Source organism: Leptonychotes weddellii, chromosome 4, assembly GCF_054177405.1.
Source record: "Leptonychotes weddellii isolate Sample4059 chromosome 4, ASM5417740v2, whole genome shotgun sequence".
NCBI classification, from domain to species: Eukaryota; Metazoa; Chordata; class Mammalia; order Carnivora; family Phocidae; genus Leptonychotes; species Leptonychotes weddellii.
Window position 1 is genome coordinate 147,649,301 of NC_138372.1, and position 19,877 is coordinate 147,669,177.

A 19,877-nucleotide genomic window follows, 5' to 3' on the forward strand; every position below is an offset into this window, starting at 1 on the left:
AAAAGTCTCTATTTCTCTAAAGAAGTCTTCTATTTAAGACCGAAACTAACTTACCTTCTAACTTTCTAATTAGCAGGCAGATTTGGCCTTACAACAAGATTTATAGTCAGAGCATGAGGACATGTAAGGGGAATGAAGTGATTTTAAGAGTCTGCAATTTTAAGTCCTCATAAAAATTTAAAAAAAATTGTCCAAAGGCATTTGAGATTCTAATAACACAGAAGATCATTTCCAAGTCTTGTGAGTGAATCACCATTATGGGTAAGGTCACAGTCTACTCTAACAGGTTCATGATGATCACATGGTGAATTAACTTTATACAGTCTTATAAAGAATGAATGAGCACTGGTGATATGCCAAGTTTATGATAGACACTCCCATTTTCAATTTTTATAAATTTGTCTTTTTTTTGCTTCTATCATACTTATAAGCCTCCCCTTGGTAGACTTTTCAGGCACCTTCGTTGTTGGTTGGTTGGTTGGTTGATTTACTTATAAAACTTGAGTGGTTGTGTGTTAATATCTGCACAACAAATAAATTATAGACTAAAAACCAGTGTGATGGTCCAGGCTGAAATAGCAATTATAGTCCTTTATTTGTGTTAGGTTGAATACAGTACCTCTGAATTAGTACTTTGTTCATATAAATTAAAGTTAGTAAGTTGAAAATGTAAAAAAAAAAAAAAGGAGCTTTGGCTATTATATATTCATTTCTTTATCAACTCAACAAATTTACTGAAAGCTTTCTATATGCTAAACATTGCTGTAGATAAAAAGGTAATTCAATACAGCAATACAAAACCTAGGAAGGGGAAATGTAATAAAAGCTCATGAAACCTGTAGTAAGGACATCTAACACATACTTTGAAGGTCACGAAGGCTTCATATCAGGATGGAGAAATAAAATGTGTCTGAAAAATAAACTGGTTAGGCTAATGAGGGTAGGTGTAAGAGGGTCACATTCAGAATTTATTTTAAGGGCAATGGAGAACAATGGAAGGATTTTAAGTAAGAGAGTGACTTCATCAAATTTGTATCATAGGAAGTTCATTCTGAATCTACTGTTTGGTTTGGGGAAGAGGGACAAGAATGGAGACTAGAGTCTGCTTGGGCTGTTAACAATAACACAGGTAAGGGATGATAGGTAACCGTGTCTTGATCTATGGTAAGATGACAGGAATGGAAGCTCAACAGATTAAAATGCAAAGCGTCTCCAACTACTAAAGAACACTTTCAGTGTTTTCTCACCATACCTTTGCCTTCACCTTCTTAGAAATAAATTATTTATTTGCTTGTGCCAACACAAGTGAAAGTTTGATGATTTGCATGGCTTAGAACCTCAATGGGTTCTTAACATCTTAAAGTGCAGAAGTGTAGGCATCTTTGGTAATGGCATGTAGCATTGTGTTGCTGTATTCTAGAGTGCACACAGGAGAATGACAACAGGAGACACTAAGGCCAACCTAAGAAAGGACTTAAGCATTCAATCTTATCCAATAGGTGATAGGAAATCAGTTAGTGATTTAAGCAGGGAATAGACATGGTCTGGTCATTCTAAGGATAACTGGTGTCAACAGACTTTGGGGTGAGCCTCCCATGATACTCATCTTCTGGCATTTGTTTATGCTTTAGTGCAATTCCTCCCCTTGAGTTGAGTGGGAACTTGCTTCTCATTACTCCTGTGACTATATTTCATTATATAAAACTGAATCTTGCTAATGACTCACTGGAGGGACTGTCCTTGTTGACTTGATGAAGTAAGTGGCCATGTTGGGGGAGTCCACATGGCAAGGAACTGTAGATGGCCTGTAGGAACTGAGCAAAGAACTAAAGCTCTCAGTCTTATACCTACAAGGAAACGCTTACATCCAGTAACCTTGTGCATTTGGAAAAGGGTCCTGAACCTCAGGTGAGAACTCAGCCAACTCCTTGAATGCAGCTCTTGAGACCCTAAGAAGAGGACCCAGTTCAGCTGTGCCAAGACTCCCCACCCACAGAAACCATAAGAAAGCAAATGTGCTGGTTTAAGTTGCTAAATTTGTGGTAATTTGTTACTTATCAATAAAAAAACAAATATAACTAGCAATGTTACTGAAAACATTAGATGAAATTTGGAAACAGAAAATCCAACTAGAAGAGAGGAGATAATACAGTGGAATTATACATGTAATTGCTAAGACATGAGCACTGGAATCAGAAAGAGCTGATTTTAAGGTCTTTATCAAGTTAGGCGATTAATCTAGCTACTTTATAAAATGGGAAAATCATATTCTCTCAAATGGTTTTTAAAAGGAATACGTGAAAGAAGAAAATATATACAGTTTGGCACAATGCCTAGCACGCATGATTATCATTGTGCTATTATATTAATCTGTATGAGGACCAATGAGAGCTGGATAAGCATAATGGTAGTGAAAACAGAAATGGTGGTAGGTCTGAGCAACAGCTTTAGGTGGTAGGTCTTAGTGACTATTACAATATGGATAGAGGGAAAGAGAGGGGGTGGTGAAAGATGACACAATTTCTAGCTTGGATGGCTGGCTGAGAATGATGCCATCACTGGAAATAAAGAGTGCAGAAGGAAGAACTGATTTGGCTGAGGAGATAATGAGTTCTGTTTGGCATGTGAAGTCGATGTGCCTGTGGGAGGACATCCATATGGAGAGGTCCAGTGTACAGCTGGGAATGCAGACTTGGTACTCAGAAGAGATCTGGGTATCTGGAAGGTTTTGGAGATGGTCTTATGTTATCCAGAAATTACATCAGTGTTCACACACACACACACACACACACCCTCCTGATACTCTTTCTGTAAAAACATGAGAAATCTTTTCTCTTAGAAATAAGTAAATTGTGTGCTACTTTAATGAAAAAAGCCCATCATTAAAAAACAAAACAAAACAGAGAATAGGTAAAGAATTTTTTTGTTCTTTCCTTAGAGGTGAATGACTGATAAATTCCAAATGCAAAGGGGTTATTAAAGTTGACTAAGCTTGGTTAGTCTGTTGTAAAGGTTAGAAAACTATGGCCCCAGGGCCACATCCAGCTTGTTGCCTGCTTTGGTCAATAAAGTTCTACCGGAACACAGACACACCTGTTCATTCATATCTATTGTTGCTTTCAGGACACAATGACAGTTTAGTAGTTGTGACCACAAGCTATAAATCCCCAAATATTTACTACCTGGCACTTTATAGAAGAAAGTTTGCTCACCCCTGGTCTGTTCTATTAAAAAAAAAAAAAAAAAGGGTAGTATTCCAAAATAGTTCAGCAGTAAATAAGATAATAAAGAAATTCCACCTGGAATATCACAGCACTGGTCTAAAAAGTTCAAGACTTGGTTTCTGGCATAACCTTCCACTCATTATTTTTAATCTTTCTAAGTGGCATTTTCTCAGCTGTTAAAGAGCAATAATACCTTCTTGGCTTACTTTGTAAGGTCACAAGCAAGAAACTCAAAAACAAACAACAAACAAAAAACAAACTATAATTAAGCATGAACAGGTATAAGTTAGTATTATGGATTTTTACATTGTCAAATCAAGAGATCAATACACCCCAGTCATAATTAATAAGAAAAATATAAATATACATTTGTGTATATAATTTATCAGAGCACTTTTCTATCTAATATTTTCTGTTATCTTTACAAGAAATATTTGGTTGAGTAGAACTCATATTGGCACCATTCTTTCTAGAAAAGAGAAGTACAGAAAATTAAGGCATTTGGGGTGCCTGGGTGGCTCAGTTGGTTGGGCGACTGCCTTCGGCTCAGGTCATGATCCTGGAGTCCCGGGATCAAGTCCCGCATCGGGCTCCTTGCTCAGCAGGGAGTCTGCTTCTCCCTCTGACCCTCCCCCCCTCATGCTCTCTGTCTCTCATTCTCTCTCTCGCAAATAAATAAAATCTTAAAAAAAAAAAAAGAAAAGAAAATTAAGGCATTTGCTTAGAGTCTGTCAGCTAATTAATGGTAGCATCTGAGAGCAAAGCAGGTCTCTTAAAAATAATTTGCTTTCTACATGGCTATATATCTACAATGCTGACTGACTTGATGAATAAGTCATATTTAATATACATATATGGGTATCTGATGTATATAATTTTAGCATAGAGAGCTTGGAGAGTGACATGAAATATACAGAATTTCTTCAAAGATAAATTACCTCTTCAAATGCATTTTATTCTATTTTTTTAATTTTTTATATTTTTTTAATGTTAAGATTGTTCTAGATTTACAGAGATGTTACAGTGATAGTACAGAGGTCCCATTAACATTCATTTTTAAACTAAATAACAAATAACAATCAACATATATCATCTAAAAAGTCAGAAAAGTGAGAAAAATGTGTAGATGTATAATACAGAGTTATCATTTTTCTCATTTGACTTACGATTAAAGAAAGATGTTGTTACTTGTCCAAGGTCAGATAAAAAATCAATGACACGTAAAATTAGAAACAGAAGTAGATGTGTTAAATGGGGGACTATGAGGATGAATGAATTAATGTTTTTAAACTGACTTCAAAATATGTGGGCTTCCTAAAATGTGTGGACTCCTGCCTAAAGACAAGTCATTACTAACACTGAACTTGCTAATCTACTTTCCAAAATAATATGTTCTTTCATTAGCTCCTTGTTTATTTGCAACATGACCTGGCATGATTTCTGGTATATTTGGAGGCTGAACACAGATATGCAAGTTTTTTCTTGATTTAGAGAGATGACAATGGGAATAGCTATGTTTTTTGTAATGTCAACTTTAGTAAAGGAAATCAGGTACTCATTTCTTGGCCAAAAACAGGGCAGTGTTTCTTATTTTCAAAGTAATCAATTCTCTTATGCATTTTTTTTTTTTTTTTGCTTTTGGCCATCTAAAAAGATGACCAGATTATCCATTTCCATAGAAACACAGCTCTCCAGGATAATCACTTAAATATAAAATATCTTCACTGAAATATCATTTTATCTGCTGATTATTTTTATCTCTTCCAAAATGTAAAACATAGTTATATGTTTGTTTTTAAGTTAAACTTTCATCTTGATCATTAAGTAGTAAATAAGACTATATGTGTGAAATACTTAGCTACTGATAGCACATTAAACTTTTTCATCTCCTCCTTCTCTTCTCTTCCCTCTTCTGCTGGTTGGTAAAAATCAATCCTCACAACTCTTAGCCATCATGGTCCTTAGGATAACTGGATATATGTTTATGGAGAGAGTTTCAGGTACAAGAAAAAGAGACCGAGGTTTGTTATGGAATATCATGTGTTGAGCAGTGCATTAGGTGATTTACATGTCTTTCATTGCTTAGAGCTATATGTTATCTTGCAGCATAGATATGATTATTCATATTTTACATTTGAGAAAACTTGGCAGGAAAGAGATCTGAACAACTTCCCAAAGGTCAGCTTAGGAAAGTTGGAGTGTAAATATTAACTATGTGTCTGCAATGGAGGACACCTCTTGGGGAGAAAAAGCCCTGCTTCTGAGATTTATGCTCTGAGTTTCTATCAAGATTCTTCTCTTGTTCTACAAATTTCCCTTCACTTAAGTAATCCCTGATAAATGGGTCGTGGTCAAAGAAGTTTCCTCTGATTAAAATAGAGGACAACATAAGGAGTTCTCTGAAGCCATGTATCAACTGTAATTAAGACCAGATTTCCTCCCAACTTTATTGAGACCTCCAGTCAAAGACAGCAGTGTGCTATTCTGAATTGAGCACAAGCCTGGGACTCAACAATGTGACAGTCATGGCTCTGCTCCTAAGTTTGCATTTTTTATAGACATTGTCACTTCACTGATAAAACAGTTATGCTAAGTTTACTTCCACAGTGCTGATGGATTTTTGGAATAAGACACTGCTTGATACAATCCTTTATAGATTGTAAGGACTATATTATGCTGTTATTGTATTTTAATAGTTTGTTAAAATATTACCTTAAAACATAAATGCAGAGGTTACTCAGAAAAGTTGTTTCAATGAAAATGTTATTTATTATTTGTCTAACATCCAGAATTAAGATAATTTTCACCAAATTCTACCAACAGAAATTTATATGCTAAAGAGAGTCAAAATTAAACATATATAAACAAAAAGTTTCTGTATTTAGTTTTGAATATCAGTTGTCTTATTGTCCAAAGAATCAGGCACCTTCTTATATAACCTATGTAAGAACCTATGTATACATAAGTTATTTTGGTAAATGTTAGTATTAGCTTTATTCTTGGCATAAAATTCAAAACCTCATCTATGGTTTGTTCTGGGAATGTATCCATCATTTGCAACCTTGTGCCAGGGAAAGACCATCTAGATTCCAAAAAGCTGAAACAGAAGCAAACTTTTGGAATACAATCTACTTACAATTTGGCCGCTATCTATAACATGAGCTTTCTATGAAGTTGGTAGTGCTAAGGACTAAAAGATGGTTTTTAAGCAAGTATGGACTAGAGAATTGGCATGAGAGATACATAAAATGAAAAGTACAAAAAAATCTAAAAAGAAATAAAAACAGTCCAAATAAACTAGCATTGCTAAAATTGGGTCTGTTCATATGAATGCTTACAAATAATTTGCATTTTATGTGACTAAAGATTGTGAACTTGAAAAGATAACAAAATAAGAAATATATACATATGCATACATGGAACCAGAAATACAAAAAGGAACACATTTGTTTTAAAGCATAGGCAGAGTAGTGAAGAAAAGCTTAAAGAAAACTGGAGAAATAAACTTTTTAAAGTCATTATATTTGAAAGCATAGTTCTCTGAATCTGGTCACTTAAATGTATACCTACAGTGGAATTTATTAAACTCAACAGCCTTAATTGTAAATTTCAATAAACTTAAAAGCAAGCAGAACTAATTTGAAAATGGGGGGAAAATTCCCATGGGCAATAATTTGCTTTCTATATTTGTCCACAGGGTGATTTTATCTCATTCTTCCCATTAAAGATTTAGGCACAAATAAACCCAGTCTGAAAGAAATACTTTAATGAAACAAAACTAACCTAAAGTGATTTTTTTTTGCAAAGTTAAATTTTCATAAATCTATTTATTAAAATTCATTGTAAATATGAACTAAACCTTAAAAATCTACATGCAAACAATTTCTTAATCCGTGTAACAGCCTTGTATGTATTTGGTACCTTGAGAGAAAATATTCAAGATTCACCTTCTCCTAGATCTTTTTGAGATAAAACCATCTAGTGAGAAAAAGCTGGGTTTTAGAATATGAAAAACGTCATACAAATCATGGTTCTGTCACTTATAACCTTTTTAAATTTTTTTTTTTAAGATTTTATTTATTTGACAGAGAGAGACACAGCGAGAGAGGGAACACAAGCAGGGGGAGTGGGAGAGGGAGAAGCAGGCTTCCCGCAGAGCAGGGAACCAGATGCGGGGCTCGATCCCAGGACCCTGGGATCATGACCTGAGCCGAAGGCAGACGCTTAATGACTGAGCCACCCAGGTGCCCCTGTCACTTATAACCTTCATGATCTTGGGCAAGTTATCTAAAATCTCTAAGGCTCAGATTCTTCTGATGAAAAATGGTGGTGGGGGGGTAGGATAACAACAGGATTATAATAAGGATTAAATGAGATAACTATATATGAAAGAACCTGGTAGACCCTCATAAATGTTAGTGTTTTATAAAATGGAATTCATTCCCTACTATAATTGGTTTTATAAACTAGATTGATAGGCTGGATAGATACCAGGTTATACTCAATATAATAAGAGTTATAATAACATCTAAATTCTGAATCCTTCCTATATTCCAGGGATTATATTAGGTCTGCCTGGCATGGTTAATTAGTTTAATCCTCATAACTAACTCATAACAATGAACTAGGTACTACAGCTGTAACCATTTTACAGATGAGAAAAATGAAGTTTAGAAAAATGAATTAACCCAATATCAAGTGGCCACCATCTAAACCTAAACACTCAACAGCCCTCCCTTGAACTATTCCCAAGGTTCTCATTAGCTGGGTTTTGAAAATATGCACATCAAGCAAAAATGGAAATGGGGGCAATTCAGGTAAAGAGAGGAATTCGAAATTGGGCTATAGCAGGAAAAAAAATACAAACAAAACAAAACAACACAAAAACCCCAGAAAAATTTGCATTCTGTATAGCTTCCTGAAAAAGATGCTCTGAGAGTGTGACTGCTCATCACCTCCCAGCTTCAAGCCTCTGTGGTTGCTTGTGCTATTTCTATAAAAGTCCAGGATTTTAAAAAGAAATTTCATCAGTTACATATCATCCTGTCCGTTATATAACCCACAGAGGCTGTGAAAACAATCTCATCACTATAAAAGCCTTCAGACCCACATTAACCTGGAAGATCATATTTTTTCACTTGATTTGGGATCCACAGGAATATCCACATTTTATATACTGAATAATATACCGAGTAAGTCACAGAGGGCATCCTGCTCATTCTCATTTTCATCTGCAGGGCATTTTGCCTCCATAGAAAAGACAAGGTCTTAAACCACAGATCAAATCTCTAACAATTTGCCTGATTTTTTAGCATATTAAACTTACACAGGTCTGTGACCTACAATTAAATTTACAATTAAAGTAAATTCAAATTAAATGCCTTTGAGAGTTTTAACAGCTTTATAAAATAATTATAAAATGACCATTTGTATCCTGTTCTGTCATAAAAACAAGTACTGACAACCACTGAATGGCTAATGACCTGAAGAAGTTTTTGCCTCCTCATTTCCTACTTTAAATAGGAAATGACTTGGGGCACCTGGGTGGCTCAAACAGTTAAGCATCTGCCTTCAGCTCAGGTCATGATCCCAGGGTCCTGGGATCAAGTCCCACATCCAGCTCCACGCTCAGCTGGGAGCCTGCTTCTTCCTCTGCCTGCCACTCCTCCTGCTTGTGTTCTCTCTCTGACAAATAAATAAATAAAATCTTTAAAAAAATTAAAATAAATAGGAAATGACTTAAGTCTTAATCAAAAATCCTTCATTTTCCCTACAGAATTTTTTTTTCTTTTTATCAGCTAAAACACTCTTTTCCAAAGGTTGGGATGGTGGTTCTAAACTTGCAATATTTTAATTATTGTTATTCTTTATTTCACAACATAAAATGAATTGCTGTCTTAATTCATCTGCCATAATAGATTCATTTTTATTGATTATACATATTGAGTCAATACATGCCGCGATAGCCCTTAAATTATCCATTATTTGACACATTTTCCTTCATAGTCATCTTTTATGAATATGAATCCTAAATTATAAAATATTGCCAAAATTTCAATCATAAGTCATGGGAAATCATCTATCAACAGAATATAAGAATATAATTTTCTGTAAGCTCTGAAAATATGATTATCTATCTCTCTCTCTATGTATCTATCTGTCATCTATCATCTATTTATATATCTATTGATTCTTATCCCATCATCTGAAAAGAAATTTAGAAGCATGGTTGCTTAAATGAAGCAGTTGAGAAGTTAATTGAGGTACACCAGATTGCCAAGTGGAAAAAAAAAATTGAAATAACTAATACGAAATAAATGAAGAAATTCAACAGATTATAAAAGAACGAAGGGTGTGTAACCATGCAACTCCATGGACAGTGACTACACATACAAGCAAATGAAAGCAGCTGACCACGTACCCACACACCTTGGCAGAGGTGCACTCCACACTCGTCGGCCACCACCAAGACAGATGATCTCTGATGTCCCTTCCAGTCGGTAACCTGATGAGCACGAGAAGGTCAGAGTGTCGCCAACCCCAAAGTTGAACCCAATTCGGTTACCATACTGAGGAATTCCAGGATCTTCACAAGGTTCGAGGTTATATTCTGTAAATGAGATGGGGAGGAGGACAAAGAAAATGATAGTATTCACTTTTAAGGGTATTTTACTATTGTGTGCAAACTGGATGCTATTGGGCTACAGTTAGACATTTCAAAAGTGAGGATATGCATAATTATGGGAACATGCTAATGACACACATACTTTTCTTCTTTTGTGAAAGATCAAATAACTTAATGAGTACTTTTATGTGTGAAATTCAATACAGATGAGAAAATGTCACCTTCTGAGTGATAAATTGAAAATGTAGCTATTTATCTCATATTCTTTCTTCTGCATTAGAAACATTTCCATTTCACCAGGTTTGACTTATAATAATAGCATAATAGATGCATATTTTCAAACACAAAATAACATTTGGATGAAATCATTTGCACTTTAGAAATGCATTTTACTTAATGGTTTTAACCTAAATGACAAAGGCTCTTGTGCCTCTCATCTACAAGGAGTTCAATTAATCCATATTCTGAAAAACACATGACTTCAAAGGTAATGGTTTATGTAAGACTGAAGTGCCCACACACTGAAAATTGTTACATTATAGATTTATACAAATTTCCCCAAGCAATGAATGAACACAATGAAAATGAACAGCTAAACGGTCTTCAGGATATAAGAGAGTACAGTTGATTAAACAACAATATTATAATTTATATACCATCCTAAGAAGAAGTAGCTTAGCTAAAACTATTCTCAGAGCATGCACTTACCTTGTAATTCCAACAGAGAACAAAAGGGATTGTTCCATGTTAATGAGCTATTATTTTATTGTTTAAAAAATTTATTAGGACATACTTTTGTTCGAAATTGGGCTATAGCAGTAACCATTTATGAAATGGTTATGAAAACCATATATGAAATAAAACTAACCTAAAGTTATTTTTTTTGCAAAGTTAAATTTTCATAAATCTATTTATTAAAATTCATTGTAAATATGAACTAAACCTTAAAAATCTACATGCAAACGTGTTTTGTCATACTTTAAAAATTGACTTTTTTGGGATGCCTAGGTGGCTCAGTTGGTTAAGCATCTGCCTTTGGCTCCGGTCATGATCCCATGCTCTGGTCATGATCAGCAGGGAACCTGCTTCTCCCTCTGCACCTCCCCCTGCTTGTGCGCGCTCTCTCTCTCTCTCTCTCTGACAAATAAATAAATAAAATCTTTAAAAAAAAATAAAAATTGACTTTTTCTTACTAAAGCTTTTTAAATTTATTTTCTTACCAGAGAATGTAATATTGAATCCTTCATATGATATTGAAAAATCAGAAATGAAGCGCAGTTGAGCTCTGAAATTTCCATAGAGACCAGCATTGATTGTTGAAGGAAGTTCTGAACCAGTAAGGCGTGCCAGTGGTTGGGTAAAACTACCATTCTCAGTGATCAGTAAATAGTCGTGATGGTCTTCCAAATGGAAGGTATGAAAATTGAACTGCACGCCTATGAAGAAAAAGAAGAAAATTAGACTCACAAAGTATATCTGTAAACCACAGAAATTTACCAAAGTAACTAAAATCAGGACTCTCCTTGTAATTAAATTCTCTGGAAATGAAAAGCATTTTTTATTTTTATTTTACTATGTTATGTTAATCACCATATATTACATCATTAGTTTTTGATGTAGTGTTCCATGATTCATTGTTTGTGTTTAACACCCAGTGCTCCATGCAGAACATGCCCTCTTTAATACCCATCACCAGGCTAACCCATCCCCCCACCCCCCTCCCCTCTAGAACCCTCAGTTTGTTTCTCAGAGTCCATAGTCTCTCATGGTTTGTCTCCCCCTCCGATTTTCCCCCACTTCTATAAAATTTCCAAATGAGTCATCTAATAAAATCTTTTCTTTTTTTTCCCCCTCCAGCTTCTTTATAAGACACCTAGCAAGCCATATTTTGGAAACTGCTTGGAAATAAAATTTAAAAATCAATGCCTGAAAAGATATCACCTGAGTTTTCTGAAAATTTCAAGGAAAATTCATATGCTTTATTTATAATAGCAGTGCAGCTTTCTGGTAAACACTTGACATGCCTCCTTCATTTCCTTCTGCAATCTCCTCAAACACAAAAACACTGCCTAGTAATATAACACCCAACTTCCAAAAATGCTTAACTCTAGAAGAGAAATATAAAGCAGGCATAGGGAAGAACTGTTTGTTAAATAAATATAATGATTATTTATTTATTTTTCACACACTTCAACCTGTGTATATAATATACTGAAAATTGCACATATCATTGTTCAGATTGCTGAAATTTCACAAAGTAAACTTACCTTTGCAAACAGAATCTGAATCAATAGATACAACATTACAGAGAGCAGAGCCTCTTTTGTGAAACTTTTCTATCACTTCACTTTGCCAAAAGTAACCACTCGCTCAACTTCTCGTAGCAGAGCCTAATTTTGCTACCTTATGTAAATATTTTGTAGTTTATATAATGGATTCATATAATATATACTCTGTTGGGTCTGAGTTTTACTCAACATTAGGTATGTGAGATCCATCTCTGTTTTTGTGTGTGGTTGTTTTTTCTTTTCAGTGATATATAGTATAGCATTTCATTTTGTGAATACACCACATTCATGTATCTGTTCAACATTTGACAGTCACTTAGGTACTTAGTGTTTTAGCATGAATGTAGATGGTGCCCTCAGTATTCAAGTATGTCTTTTGAAGAATATATATTTCTGTCAGGGAATATCTAGGAGTGGAATTACTGGGTCATGACCCATTACAGGTCATTAACAGTAGCTTTAATAGATACTGCTTTACAAAGTGGCTGTGCCAATCTACATTTCCATTGCCAAATCTGGTTGCTTTATATCTTTGTCAATACTTGATTTAAAAAATTTTTTTTCATTTGTTCCATTCTGGTGAGTATGGTGTGGCATTGCATTGTGGTCCCCCATGAGGTGTTTTGTTTTGTTTTGTTTTAAGAGATTTTATTTATTTATTTGAGAGAGAAAGGGTGAGAGAGAGAGAGAGCAAAAGGGGGGGCAGAGGAAGAAGCAGACTCCCCCCTGAGCCACCCAGGTGCCTCATCTCACATGAGTTTTTAATGATCTTGTCTAGAACAGATGTTAAAGACTAACAATTACACACACACATGCACACATACCCCTCATACTGTGGGCAAGGTATTAAGTGAAATAAAGACAGACTACCACACTCATCTTTCCCTTGAAGTGCTTTCTTTTTTTTTAACTTAACCCAAAAAACAAAAGGTCATTAAAATATTTATTAAAGAAATCAAAAAACCCAGAGTATGGTAAGTAACAGACTTTAATTTTATTCATTGACATTTTAGTTCAAAATCCTTCAAATCTTCAGTTTTTTAAAAGCAAGCAAACAAAAGATATAAAATGAAACCAAACAAATACACTGAAAACATAAGCAATCATAAGACAAGGTTATTACTGCATAATGGACCAGTGATTTGGACTTGGAAAAGATTAGAAATGTACAAAAATACTATTTTTCAAACTCTTTTACAAAATGTGAGGTTTTCACCAGGGTGGCTCAGTCGTTAAGCGTCTGCCTTCAGCTCAGGTCATGATCCCAGGGTCCCATGATCAAGCCCCACATCAGGCTCCCTGCTCAGCAGGAAGCCTGCTTCTCCCTCCCCCACTGTGTTTCCTCTCTAGCTGTCTCTCTCTGTCAAATAAATAAATAAAATCTTAAAAAAAAAGGTGAGTTTTTTTTTTTTCCCCTCTCCACAATGAGCAGGAATATAAGAGCCCTTTTAGAAGGAGTCCAGAAATTGAGTCAGTCTTTCAAATGTTCTTCAGTATAAAAATGGTAATTGACACTAGCCAGATGCAAGTAAGAATGGGGTGTAGGTACGGCAAGGAGAAGATGCTTTGCCATCTAGATTAACTGCTATCTAAGTTTACAAAACAACGTAAGAGTGGAAATTCAGGTAAGTCAATTTGATTTTTATTATATAATAAAGCTAACAAAAAGTAGAGAATAAGACAATAGATGGGCAAAAGACAAGAAAAGTGTTGTTCTGCATATAATTTATTTATTTTTTAAATGCATTTATTCTGATATACACTGAATTAATATGTGGGAAAATTAAAAATTCCGTTAGATCATGGTGCTAAGAAGCCCACTGTTGAGTACAACGTTGCCTTTCCAAGCCTTACATTCTTCATTTGTAAATGAGGTTCTCAGGGTGACTTTAAGTTTAAATGAGATGGTATATGGGAATGACGTGGCCCAGTACCTTGCACCGAAGAAGTGCTCAGCAGCTCTTAGCTATTGTTATTGTCCAACATGAAAGCTGATTTTTTTTTCATGTTGCTCAGTCCTAGCCAACCGTTTATAAAAGGAAACTTCCATTTATCAGATTATGGTTTAAACAATAAAATCTGTTTTCACTACTGCACAACAGTGTAAGACCTCCAAAATTCTGCTAAAGGTCAATGAATTTAAGTAAGGAAATGATACCAAGAACCTACTATACTCTAGGCATTATGGAATGTAAAGATTTAGAAGACTGCAAATAATTCCTGGTCTATCTGAGGGAAAGCATTCCTAAACCAACAGTTCAAACATTCTGCTAAGTGCTCTGAAAGTCATTAAGTCAGTATAACAGAGTACAGACAAGGCAGGACAGGAGCATAGAAATAGAAGTAACCAACTTGTTAAAGGGGTCAGCAGAGGCTTCTGAAGACAATGACCTTCAAAACTGAGCAGAATTTTGTGGAGGAGCAGCTCCCGGATAGACATTTCAGGAAGAAGGGGCAGATAGGTAAGGACACACAATCTTAATAGGGCAGTAGGTATTTGAGGAATAGTGAGAAAAAGTCAGTGGCTTCAACATCATGGTATCTTCTTATAAAAATGATCATTCAGGAAGGCCCATGAAGATAATTACTGTTCCAGATACATGTGAAAAGACTTGGGCTTAAAGTCAAAATATCCTGAATATTTAAGTTTCAGTTGTAGTCAACTATGACATTGAGACTCGTGAGTGTTTTTCCCTTCTTTAAATTTATAGGATTGGACTAGACTATACTTTATCTAAGGACAATTCTACCTTTAAAAGCCTAAGGTTTTTTGTTTTGCTCTTAATGTAGTCCCCTCCACCCAGATCTCTAGTAGACTAGAACATATAATTAGCATCTTGACTTCTGCAATATGTTTAAGGAAAATCTCTTCTGGTATCATTGTAAACAAGGAGCAATATAGGCTGAATGGTACTATAGTTAACTGAATTTGAAACAACTGTATGTATTCAAACACCCTGACTTAGTGTTAAGTGGTAAAGAGGTTACTGATGGTCTATTTGAAGTTTCTTAGATCTTAAATATTTAGACACTTAGATCTGTTCCATTAAGATTTTTATAAACCCCTAAAGTCTTGACAATGATGCTTATTTCAGAAAATTCTGACTGTATATGTAAATATAAATGAAATGTAAATTGTTTCAAAATAATGTCACAAAAACTCCAGAGAAAAATTAATATGAGAAAATATAAGAGGGGTAAATATAAAAACCTGAACTGCCCTCCACTATGGCTATTGAATCAGGATAAAGGTTAAGTAAGTAGACAAGATGTAAGCAAAACAAACAAATAAAAAGCAGGATTATGGAGAGTCATGATGAAGACACATAGCTGACAATGAAATATATAGATACAGGTAAGGAGGAAATGTGGTTTCAGAAAAAGAGCACCTGGTGTGTAGTCATAGGATGTGAATTCAATTCTTTGTCCAATCTTCACAGACATTGTGGCTTTGAGTATAAATAAATAACCTCTAGTGACTTCAGATTCTTGTCTATAAAATGCAAGTAACACCTACACTACTTCACAAGGCATTTGAAAGGCCCACTGATTCTTGATAACATGAACTCTTAAAAAAAAAAAAAGGGGCGCCTGGGTGGCTCAGTTGGTTAAGCGACTGCCTTCAGCTCAGGTCATGATCCTGGAGTCCCTGGATCGAGTCCTGCATCGGGCTCCCTGCTCGGCAGGGAGTCTGCTTTGTCCTCTGACCCTATCCCCTCTCATGTGTTCTCTCTCTCTCATTCTCTCTCTCTCAAATAAATAAATAAATCTTTAAAAAAAAAAAGTCTTGCACTGATGATAGAAAAAAATCAACTGCACAAATAGAGAATTTTAGGATTTGGGCTTACTGTACTTTAAATTAGGGCTATGACATGATGGCAAAAAAGCTAATAAAAATATATATATAAAAAATATGTACAGGCTTCACTAATGGAAATACTTTGTGGAGTTAAATAATGTCATACCGTGTTTTGTGGTGGGAAAACACACTATAGAAGGATACTGATATCCCTAGATATCAATCCACTGGAACACATCCAGAGAAACGTGATTAGAATGGTGATGACGATAAAAATATCTTACAATAAAGAATTGATGGAACTGAGGTGATTAGTCTGGGATGAAAAAGCTGGGATAAGGGACTGGGGGGAGCAGACATGCAAGCCATTATGGGCACAGAATAGTGATTTGGTATATTGAAGAGTTAGGGTGGAGAAAGGATTAGGTTGTTTTTGTATGTGTGTTTTGTCTAACTCCAGAGGGCAGAACAGGGATAATAGTTGCAGAATAATTTTCAAACAATTACAACCATATAAAAATTGAGCAGGTTTTCCCAAGGAATAAGTTTGCTATCAACATAAATATCAATATCAGGCAAGTTTATCATATTTCTGGAACACTATAGAAAGAAACTGGTGTACTGGGTAAGGGGTTGGACTATATTACCTTGACAATTTCTCCCAACTTTAAGAGATTATCCTTCACATAACTTTAGTTACGCTTTGGAATAGTCGTACTTTCAACAAATTTCTTGGCTCTTAAAGAAAGCATCTAAATCTGCATTTCTTGCCATGTAAATACAGATTTAATTAACACTTGCAACCTGTGAAGACGCAAAACCTTAAGTGTTAATTAAACCTCTATTTACATAGCAAGCAGTATGTAGTCCTCCATTTTCTCGTATAATACAAGAAAGCTTATTTTAAACTCCATTAATCCACTGAAAGCTGGAATAATAGGATGCTCTGGTTAACTTGTATTATGGAGAGAACAAAAACCACAGTTTACAAAGTCTTCTACTTCGTTCCTTCTGTTCAATATCAGAATACTCATTTTAGCTTTTTTCTTGATAACATTTAATTTCATTATAATCATAACTCCAATATAATCCTCACCCTCAATAAAATGATGTATAATTTTAATAAAGGCAAACTTGTTTTGCGAGAATGCAGTGACTTCAAATGTATTAAACATAAGCTTTAATTTTAAAAATTGTAATAGCATCTTTTCCTTGCTAGGCTCTTATTAAAGATTTTCTATAGTAAAATCAATAAGTATGATATAATAGTAAAAACTGACAGGAATGATTTAACAACAGAGCTAAAAGAAAAACTACTTCTCCAAAGCAGTTTTTAAAGTGAATAATTTCAGTCTTTTTAAAAGATTAACACATAGAGATTTTTAGGTAAGTAATTTTAATCTATTTTTGTTTTGATATGTTAGGATGACTATTTTCCCACTAAGGTGTTGCCTTAACCACTTCTATTGCTAGTTTATTTGTTTAGTTGTATCACATGAATGGACCATATTTAGTTCTACAGGGCCTTTCATTTATTTGTTCAAAAGACATTTATTAACATCTACCCCACGCACAGTGCAATTTTATACTCTCAATCAATTATGTGAGAAAAATCTGCAGTTCTGATAGAAAACCGAGACACAAGTATTTTTGAATGGTTATAAATTCATATGAAGGATATAATTATAATAAATAATCATAGACATGTTAAAAGCAATATATATAAATATGTTATCTTTGCTTAACAATTTGCTCAGCACTTCAGATCATCTTCCTATTCCCTTTTGAACTTTTGAAATCAACCTCTTAAGACTATACCGGAGACAAAAAGCCATCCTGTTTGAGATTTTGTTGATAGGAAAATTCCAAACAACATGAGTTTAATATATCAAAAGAAAATAAATATCTCTTACATAAGCATATTATAACACTAAGCATATTATGGTAAAAACATAAGCATATTATAACACTATGGAAAAGTAAATATAATCCTCTGCTGCAGTTACTCAAACTGGATTTTGTGTTAGCATATTTTAGTACTGATCTGTTTTTGCTCATGCAAAATGACATTGTAAAGGACAATGAAATAAAAATAGATGCAATGAAAATTCAGAAGATAGTCCAATTATCATTGCATGAGGCAAATTACCTTTTCCATGAGTTACATCAACAGTCCATGTACAATTCAGAGAATTTGGATAAAATTCCGGGTAACCAGGTGATAAGATTGTTCCACTAGGCCCTCGAACATCTCCTCCACATAAAGCTGAAAAATACAAAGAAATACAGTCATATGATCAGTCATAGTTAGAGAGGCAGCGGCTGAAGAAATCTCTCCTCTCTTGAAATAGAATCAATCTGATTTTCTTTGCTTAAGCTACTTCTCGGTAATAACAGGAATGTGTAAGAGACCTCCTCCAATATTAGGAAATAGTTTCATCCACTGCAGCCCTAGAGAAGAGAAAGGTATGTAATAGCCTCTGAGAATTAGCCGCACTGTAACGTAGCTCATCTTCCCACATTTGAATCTGAAGTACATACTTATCTTATACATTTTAATTATAAGTAACATTTGCATAAATTGGTCATAAATTAAACATGAGTAATTAATTGTTTAGCAGCCCTCTTTTATTAAGCTTTAAGAAAATGAATGGTTAATTATGCAAAATCAGTTCTTTTAGATTCCTAAAGGGGTATGTGTCATTCTTCATACAATTCTTTTTAAAACAGTGAGTTAAGCGGCAAAAAATTTGAAGGCTGCTTCTGTACTTTTCCATTTCTTTGGAAAATATCAGGAACAAACAGGAATGTTTGAGAAGCCATAACTTTTAAGTAAATACTCTGAGATAGTAAAAATAAATATATGTTTATGAACTAAGGTCAAATAAATTCAAATTTGATTCAATGTTCATTTTTTTTTTTGAGAACAAATCATAGTTTACACTGTCTTCTACTACACTCAACAAACATCAGTGGTTATGCTATACCAGATAATTTCATCAGTATTAAAAATTAAAGGAGACAAAGATATAGCCAGGTAAAAATGTATATTCTAAAAGAAACAGAAAGGTATTGATGCCTTATTCTATTCCATGTAGAAATGTCAGCTCTCTTGGACATGGCAAAGACAATAAGAACTGTGTGTTGTCTTGTCTGCTCCGATCCTTACTTCATTTCTCTGGAACACAGAAAGGTGAGTTTGGCCTTAGGCTTTTCCATGATTTCTTCCAAGTAATAATGCTGAGAAGAGTCGAGGGAATCTGGCTACTATTCTACACTGATCTGGCTAGAAATAAGTTGTTTGCAATTCCTGTAAGTATTCAAACATGCAGGCTTGAAAATATATATATATATATATATATATATACACACATATACCTACACACACAGATACACACACGCACACACACACATATATTTACATTTATATACAAAATTAAAATCCACTTCTCCTTTTTTTATTTCTTTTACTCTACCCAGGAATAAAAGAAGGTCTTTTACAAATGCCTCTCTGGGAGTTGTCTTGTATCATCTCCCTAAGACCAAATATAAGACTAAAATAAAGCTATGCTTCTGTTGCAATAATATTAATAATATCAATACATTGCAAATAATATGCATGGTTTGTTACCTTAGGCTCCTATTTAGAGCTTGCACAGGCCTTGATTGACACTATTATTACTGAAACTCTCAAATTTCCTTTCAATTTTTAAAAAAGTCTCACTGTGTTTTTGTGATCAATTTAAGAGCTAGGTATACCATTTCTACTGTATCTTGCTGGTAATGGTGGTGCTGAGTTGATCTGTTTTTACCTCCCTTGTAATGCATTCTACATTTTGACAGAGGATTGTATTTTTTTTTTTAAGATTTTATTTATTTATTTGAAAGAGAGAGAATGAGAGAGAGCACATGAGAGGGGGGAGGGTCAGAGGGAGAAGCAG

The 19,877-nt window shown here is 34.5% G+C and overlaps 1 protein-coding gene across 2 annotated transcripts in view; it reads right to left on the reverse strand.

The window, feature by feature from the left end:
- CSMD3 (CUB and Sushi multiple domains 3) overlaps positions 1 to 19,877 on the reverse strand; it is a 1,160,890-nt gene that overhangs the window by 354,187 nt on the left and 786,826 nt on the right. For both annotated transcript variants that reach the window (XM_081816413.1, XM_081816412.1), the window contains 3 exons: positions 18,086 to 18,202; positions 11,070 to 11,285; positions 9,646 to 9,834 (listed from right to left, as the gene is read on the reverse strand). In XM_081816413.1, the coding sequence (XP_081672539.1) occupies positions 9,646 to 9,834; positions 11,070 to 11,285; positions 18,086 to 18,202 (522 nt within the window). The remainder of the gene's footprint in view (positions 1 to 9,645; positions 9,835 to 11,069; positions 11,286 to 18,085; positions 18,203 to 19,877) is intronic.